This window comes from Daucus carota, chromosome 4, assembly GCF_001625215.2.
Source record: "Daucus carota subsp. sativus chromosome 4, DH1 v3.0, whole genome shotgun sequence".
Classification (NCBI taxonomy): Eukaryota; Viridiplantae; Streptophyta; class Magnoliopsida; order Apiales; family Apiaceae; genus Daucus; species Daucus carota.
The window spans coordinates 26,277,537-26,285,981 of record NC_030384.2 but is presented as its reverse complement, the minus strand read 5'-3'; the positions used below and the strand labels follow the sequence as shown (position 1 = coordinate 26,285,981).

The window sequence follows — 8,445 nt, the reverse complement described above, 5'->3', positions numbered from 1 at the left end:
AAGGACTTCGAGAAAGGCAGCAGCACATAAAAAAGCCATCCGCACTTTGTATCTCAAAAAAGCCTCTTTTCTCATCGCCCCCTCAAATTCCCATTCAATCTATACACACACCTACTGTAAGTATATCCCCAACTCAATTCTCCATTTCTCATCATTTTTTATTCATCCCAATCGTGTTTCAAGATCGTTGATTCATCCTATTCACTGTTCGATTCAGTTATATTAAAATCTATTCTAGTATTGTTGTTTTGTTGATTTTATATATGTGTGGTTAGTTCTGGTGTTCTATTTGATCTGATAATCTTGATGGGTTTTAGTGAATTTGATAATTTTTTGTGAAGTTTGTAGCTTTAGTAATCTTGATTTTGATGTTATTTGTTATAGATTAGGGAAAAATGTTAAATTGTATTATGTTTTTGATAGAGGAGTTTGTGTTAGCTTGTTCTTGTAGTCGGTTTGAGTCATTTTGAAGCAGGTGGAGAGCTTTTAGAATGGAGCCTAATCCCTTTTGTAACGACTTCATCATTTTTTTGATGTCTTGAGTAGTGTTTATTTTTGTTGTGTCGATGTGAATGTGTTGTTGGAAGTTGTTAAGTTAATTATGAAGCATGTAGAGAGGTTTTAGAGTATAGTCTAATATTATTTCCGACTTTATTTAGATTCTTTTTTAGTTTTTTCGATGTCTTGGAAAATTTTATCTCATAGCGGCTTACTTTTTTGTTGCTTTTCAATCACTTTTAGGTGCTTTTGGAGGATGATATTAGTAATTATATGTTATCATGGTTTGACATTATGATCTATTTTTGTATAGGCAAATATGAGTGACCAAGGAGAAAAGACTTGTCCACTTTGCGCTGAGGAAATGGATTTCACAGATCAGCAACTTAAGCCTTGCAAGTGTGGTTATGAGGTTTGAATCTTTTTAATGATCACCCAAGTTAAAGTTTTCAATATTTCCCTTTTGTTAAATGGTTGTTTGGTATTTTTTCTTGGTCCTATTTTCAAATTCTTGTTTGCTTGTGTAGAATGTGTTTGGTGCCTTGCAAAAATTAGAGTTGCAGTTGTTTACTAAATGTATGTTATAGCTTTTGCCAACTCTATAGAACAAGCTATTAAGTTATTGTATAGAAGCTTGTTCCCTGAGTTCAAATGTTATAAACAAGCCTTTTATGTCAAAATGCATAGCTGTAGTAAAGAGATCATAACATTGATTTAATTCCAATTGTTATTAAGAGGTCTCTACTTCGTGAAACGGCTGAATAACGGAAGAGAGTTTTGCTTAGTGAAGCTGCTTCCTAGTATGCTCGGTTACATCAGTAGTATTGTTGCCATAGTCTTTGGTCAAGTTTATTAATTTTTTTGTATCTCTGATATATATATTACACTATCTGTCTGTCCGCAGCACTGAAAGTAAACTATTTTCTAATGTGATTTTTATCAAACCTTAATCCAATGCATGTTTGCTTTCCTATAGATCTGTGTTTGGTGCTGGCATCACATAATGGACATGGCTGAGAAGGACAATGTGGAAGGCAGGTGTCCAGCATGTCGTAGCCCTTATAACAAGGAAAAGATTGTTGACAAGGCAGCTCAGTGCGAAAGGTTATCATTTATGCGGAGATATGTTTGAGACATAAATATGTAGCTGATTTTTGTTAATCGATTCTGACACAACAATTGTTCTAAATGATAGGTTGGTGACTGAGTTGAGTGTGGAAAAGAAAGTCAAGTTAAAGTCGAAAAGTAGAACGCCTGATGGACGAAAAAACCTAAGCACTGTGCGAGTGATTCAACGAAATCTTGTCTACGTTGCTGGATTGCCTCTTAATCTGGCTGATGAAGATGTGTGTATAATTCCTTTTTATTACCTTCATTCTCTCTCTTTTTGTTTCTATAACTTTCTGCACAGTGTTCAGTTTTTAATCACACCTCTATATACTTTTTATGAAGCTTTTACAACGAGAGGATTATTTTCCTCGATATGGGAAGGTGCAAAAGGTGTCTATATCCCGAACAGCTGGCGGGACCATTCAACAGTTTCCAAATAATACTTGCAGTGTGTAAGTTTATGTTTCTAAAATTGCAATTATGTCAACAGAGTAGGATTCTTTACTGCCTATTTTAACTGATACTTGAATATGAGGCATTTCATGCCACATATATATGTATTTATGCCTCATATTCTTGTAGTTGTTAGGTTTTAATAAATGTTTGAACTGTTTGAAACCTTCAAAATTTTCCAGAGCTGTAATTTAGTGTTGGATTATATATTTATGTCTTGTTCCAGATATATTACTTATTCAAAGGAGGAGGAAGCTGTTCGTTGCATTCAATCAGTGCATGGGTACATATTGGAGGGTAGACCTTTAAGGTCAGAATGTGTTACTTTTATTGGATCAAACATCAGTGTTTTAATTGAACTGCAGTTAGTTACAGTGTCATGTTGCAGGGCCTGCTTTGGAACCACCAAATATTGCCATGCATGGCTGAGGAACATGGTATAATCTTTGATCAACTTAATTATCTGAATTTATTTTTTTTTCTTTCATGCTTCTCTGATTAAAATACTTCGGTCCAGCCTTGCAGCAATCCAGATTGTTTATACTTGCATGAATTTGGTACACAAGAAGATAGTTTTATTAAAGACGAAATAGTATCATCATGCACCAGGTATAGTAGTTCTGTCATGTGCAATCACCATCCTACATGTTTTTATTAATCATATGTTTACAGGGAATCCATGTACATCTGGAAGTGTGCATACATGATTCTTTTTGTAATGAAAAGTATACTTGTAAACTAAAATTATTTTCTTAAATTTGTTATCTAACGCAAGCAAGCAAAAAAAAAAGTTTGGATTAGCTTTTATAATTTTTAATCATCGTGAAACAACTCATTTTATAAATTGTATATTGCTGCTATTGCATTCCAAAGTTAATTTTATGCTTGTATAACTGAAATTTAGAGGAAATTAGTTAGGTTTTGAGACAATATTGGTGAAGTTTTGATTGCTTATTGGTTATGCTTATATGTAGTGGGAATTTGTGAGCCCTTTGTTGTGACATGTATGATTTTTAAGTGTGCAATATTTAACTCATTACTGTAGCTCGTGGTGGTGTTGACCATTTAATTCGTGCTACATAAACAATATGTTCTATGGAATGATAAATTATAGCGCTAAAAGTGAGTTCAAATATCTAAAGCCATGTACATACCAAGGTGTTTGACTTCAAAATTGCTTTCAGTAACTTGGTGTAATTTAAACTCAAATTTCCTTTCTGGTTTCATCATATCAAGCATCTTGTTTTCATAATTCTTCTATGGCCTGTCAAAGAAGACTTGATTAATCTTCCAGTGCTCCATTTAAGTTATAACTCTCTATTGTCTGGCTAATTAACTTACATAGTCATGTTGAAGGAATAGAGTTGAACAGATTACTGGTGCTACAGTTGATATGCAACGTCGTTCAGGGAATGTATTACCTTGGCCAGCAGATGAGTTCTGCAACAATAGCTCTTCTACACCAGGTGTATGTAACAGTAAAAGTTCAACAAATGTGAGTTTTGTCTGTGTCGCTATGCTTCTGTTCTTGCATCAGTAATTAATGGACTTTTTGGATAGTTTGGCTTTAGTATGGATAAGAATTATAAAATAATCTGAATTTATGAGTAGTTCTTTTGGAGTGGTATAATTAATATTCAAGGTTTAGAACTACTAGCCACTGGCTACATTATATAGGCAACTAACCCATGACACTTGCTGAATATGTACTGGTGCAGAATGTTGACATCTGTTCTGACAGTATATTGGAATCTTCTGTCTGGCAAACTCCAGCAAGTAGTGTTAGGGGATCTCCACCAAACAGTAGCTGTAGTAAATCTGTAGTTCTTCCAGCAGCAGCATCCTGGTACTTATTGCTTAGTTTTTTATTTTTCCATTACATATATTAGATATCAGCTCATAAGTTTAAATGCTTCTCAGGGGAATGCGTGCCTCAAATCGGCAACCATCTGTGGCAAGTTCAACAAGCTCAAACGGACCTTCAAAGCAGAAATCAGATGCATGTGGCATTTCAGTAGCTTATTCAACCGCAATAGCGAGCCCTGCCAAGGTCTCTGTAATGCACAGTGATTCCGGAAAGAAACTTAATGGTGAAATTCGGTTGACTGAGCAGAGGAATCAAGCAGAGCCAGTGGCATCTGTTGAATTATATCTGGATAAAGATCAACAGAGGAAGCTATCTAAGACTTCTGCCGTGATTGGACATTCTATCAATCAAGTAGTAAGTAGCCAGATTTCCACACCATCACTAAAGGTAGATGAATCCATGAGCATGCCAACTGATATAGTGAAGTCGGTTGATTCCAGGGGACAGTCTTGTGTTACTAATCCAGAAAGAGGTGGAGAAAGTAGGGTTCCGGAATTATGTTCTGATATATTGTCACTGAATATAGATAATCAAGGGCTGCCACATAAAGAAGCAGAATACAGTAAATTTTCACAATCCCATATTTCCAAAAAAGTGGCATCTACCAATAAGGATCCTGTTGCTCCAAGAGATCAGTCTGAATTCAGATTTGAGTCGCAATATTCTGTAGCAGAAACTGACACTTCTGAAGTTAAAAATGATATCCGGAGTTTTTGGAATTCAGAAGCTGTCAATTGTGCAGATAGCCAGCCTAATCTTTCTCAGTTATTAGATAGTTCCAGGGCCTCTTATCCTCAAAAGGCTTACAGTTCACCCAATGTAAATGCTGATTCTCAACCAATTAAGGTCTCTGCACAAGAATATAATATTCCCATTATGTCAAACGGGTATCCTGAGAATCAAACTAGAAGTTTTAATGATATGAGTAGTTCTGAAAAAAATTCTTCCCATGTGGCACCAAATGCTACAAGAATGATGAGTGTTGGAAGATATGGAAGCGAGCTAGTAAACCACGACATTATTTCTGATGACAACCTGGGAGAGAGCAGCATCATATCTAATATCTTATCAATGAACTTTGATTCATGGGATGACTCGATAGCTTCACCTCAGAATTTGGCTAAATTACTAGGTGATACTGATAAACAGCAGGGAACCCTTGGTGTATCAAGTTCAAGGAAAACACAAAACAGCAATCAGTCTAGGTTCTCTTTTGCAAGAGAAGAGGATCAAACATTCAATTATGGTCCATCTTTTACTGGGTTTGACCAAACATCAAAAATTCACTCTTTTACCAATACAGACAATGGAAATTATAATGCTAGCGAAATAACCAATGATTTTCCTACATTTGGTGCCCAGCAACCTCGTAATTCTGCAAGCTCCAATTCTCATAATTCTCTTAACAGGTTTCCTGGTGAGTTCAGAGTTGCAAGTAATTTATTTATATATATCATTGCTTGTGTACAATTATTGCCTATTGGCATTAACTTCATTACATGTCAAGTATTTGATGTTTCCTAGTATACTCGTAAGTTCTTAGTTTATGCAAATAACTACAGGTGTCTTTGGTTTATTCATTTTCCCTTTTTGAACCTAACCTCCATTTTTATGTTCATGCTGTAGGATGTAACCTTAGCTATATACCTGCAATTATGTTTCTGGCCAGTTGGTAACTGAACATGTGCTCAGTGCTTTAGACATATATGCTTATACATATATTATATGAACTAGTTCAGAGGAGTACTATTTTGTTGCTCCTTTAAAAGGCTATGTTTAGCATATGTTGATGTATATAATAACTGCTTTTTTACTTCCATTCTGTTTGAAGAAATCAGTATAATATATTTGTCTAATTGCCTTTGTATATTGCCACTCCCTTTTTATTTGCTGTTAGAATAATTAAACTTGCCGCGTTTTGAGGTAAAATATATTTGCTTTGACGTGAAACAGTTTCCAGAGCACCTGTATCAGCGCCTCCTGGGTTTTCTGGGCCCAACAGAGCTCCACCACCAGGTTTTACTACTTATGACAGAATGGAACAGACATTTATTGACATAAACTCTGGTTCGTATCTTACACATCACATCTATTTGTATAATGGTTCATGTGAAGGGTTGTTGCTTACGTTCTTGAGGCTGCTTTTTTGCAGGGAATAATTTGCCTGACAACTTGTCTTTTATGAGAAATACAAATCAATCGCTGTCAACTATGCATTTTGATTCTACCAATGCAGATATTGAGTTTATCGATCCTGCAATTTTGGCAGTAGGTAAAGGGAGATTCCCTGGTGGGCTTAGCGGTCCTGGTTTAGACATGAGGTCCAGTTATCCTACCCAGATGCCCAACTATGAGAGTGAGTCGAGATTGCAACTAATGATGCAGAGATCTCTTTCATCACCGCAGAACTCTAGATATTTAGATATTGGGGACAGCTTTTCTTCTCGTTTAGATAATCATGGGACATCTCCGAGGATTTTGGAACAAGCCTTGGGCAACAATGGATCTCAGTATTCTCAATTTGGTTTAACACAGTCCAGGAATCAACTGATATCTAGTGGCAACTGGGATGGTTGGAGTGGGGTTAAGGGAGGAAATGACTCAAGTATGGCAGAGTTTCTTAGATCGGAAAGATTAGGAATAAACAAGTACTTTACTGGTTATGAGGATTCGAAGTACAGGATGCCCAATTCTGGGGATCTATATAATCAACAATATGGAATTTGAACTTTGTTGAGTCTAGTCCCTTTAATTATGCATTATTGACCGTATCTAGCGTGACTTCACAGTGTTGGACTGAGAACATGATGCTTGATTTGGGCTGGTTGTAACCGTGCGGTTGCTGAAGGACTGAACCGTCTGAAAATTATCTCATCCAAAACCAGCCAGGTAAGAGGAGCTTCTGCGGGTCCTGGTATCGTTGAATGTTTATTTTTTGGTAGATAGTATATTAGAGTTGGCATGGAAGTGTTAAGTTCACTAATGGCCTGTCTAGGAACTTGGATTTCATTTGAAATCTTGGATTTGATCAAATGACATGTTTGGATACACACAAAAAAAGCTGGATTTGAATTTCATTTGAAATCCAGGACATTCAAATGCTAATATAAAACTGAGAATTTGAAATGACATCTCAAATCATGTCATTTACAAATCCAAAATTTGAAATGAAATATTTTAGTGATAAATTATAAACAAATTGTAGCAAAAAAAGGATACTATATATATGTATTATACTAGTTATTTCCTCACTTGAAGTAAAGTTTATGAACAAAAGTTTCTCTTTTATGTTTATACTTTAAGAAACTGTTTACTGATATAATGTTTGACCATGATTTTGAGCTTGGGAAAGGTAAATTGAGAAAATATACTATATGTTGTGTGCTCCTTGTATACCTGCCTTTTGTCAATGGATTATAAGTCATTAACTACTGAGCTCCCTCCCCTCTCTTTCTTATAAATATATTTAATGTTGGAAACAATGCTGTCAAATTTAGGCATGAAGGCCGCATGACACAGGAAGGTGCAAGATCTATATAGCCCTTGGTTCATTATGCTGACATAGCTCCAGCCTCCATGTTTAAAACAGAGAATTGGGAAGACTCCACAATTAATTTTGCATCATCAAACTCCATATTGGAGTGATTCTATCTTTTATCGTACTGTTGCGTGAACTGAAAATTCGTTTTACTCTGGGAGTTGCAACTTCTGTATATGAATGTAATGTGAGAGTGCTAATAGTTATAAACTTTTTTCTCTATGTAGTGTTGTTTTATTTTTAATAAAATTGCTTTTGTTCTTTGAGGTTACTTTGTTATGGGAGCTGGTCTCAGAGAGGTATTATCTAGCAAACAGTGTCTCATGTCTGGCCCGTTGGATAGAAATGACACCGTGGCTAAAAATTAAGATTTAATTTCAAAATGCGACTCTTGGTATTGATCAATATCTTTGCAGCACCCTTTGAATCCTATTTGACTAGTTTTGTTAAATTTGACCCGTTACCCTTAAATAATTAGGGTATTATGGAGAATTCAGCATACAATTAAGCAAATTAAAGTGCTTTAATTCCACCAAATTAAAGTGCTTTCATTCCACCAATTCATTCTTATGAGGTTAAAAACCAAGATGTAATCATATTATTATCATGAGTCTAGTGAACTAGAAGAGCAGGATTAGATGTAGATTTTGTATAAGATCTATCAACAAAATATTATTTCAATTTAGAGGACAACACAATTTGGACAACACAATTTGCAGAGATCGCTGTCACTAATTGTATTTGTTCCACTTATAAGAGATCGCTGTCACTAATTGTATTTGTTCCATTTATAAGAGTTGTAATCAATTACATTCTAGGATTCTCATATAGATGCAAGTAAAAAGGATAATTATAATCAAAATTAAATGAAACATATGCAGATCCTATTGTTGTAGATGCATACGATGCACTTATAGTCTTATAGTCATAATTGTGAAGAAAGAAATAGATACATAACGATCAGTGGCGGAACCAGAGA

General features: G+C 35.3%; 1 protein-coding gene across 3 annotated transcripts; it reads left to right on the top strand.

The window, feature by feature from the left end:
* Window positions 1-7,732, top strand: LOC108218725 (uncharacterized). 3 transcript variants are annotated; one of them, XM_017391808.2, is made up of 14 exons: window positions 1-116; window positions 812-910; window positions 1,475-1,602; window positions 1,694-1,844; window positions 1,951-2,060; window positions 2,288-2,371; window positions 2,450-2,498; window positions 2,579-2,670; window positions 3,424-3,556; window positions 3,780-3,907; window positions 3,982-5,345; window positions 5,882-5,995; window positions 6,081-6,817; window positions 7,426-7,732. In XM_017391808.2, exons 2-13 carry the CDS (start codon window positions 818-820, stop codon window positions 6,653-6,655), a joined length of 3,021 nt encoding a protein of 1,006 aa, XP_017247297.1. In that variant the 5' UTR covers window positions 1-116; window positions 812-817; the 3' UTR covers window positions 6,656-6,817; window positions 7,426-7,732. The 3 variants fall into 3 exon arrangements, with proteins under 3 accessions (XP_017247297.1, XP_017247294.1, XP_017247295.1); XM_017391805.2 differs by having other exon boundaries at window positions 3,418-3,556; XM_017391806.2 differs by lacking the exon at window positions 1-116 and adding an exon at window positions 198-216 and having other exon boundaries at window positions 3,418-3,556.
* Window positions 7,733-8,445: the final 713 nt, after the last annotated feature.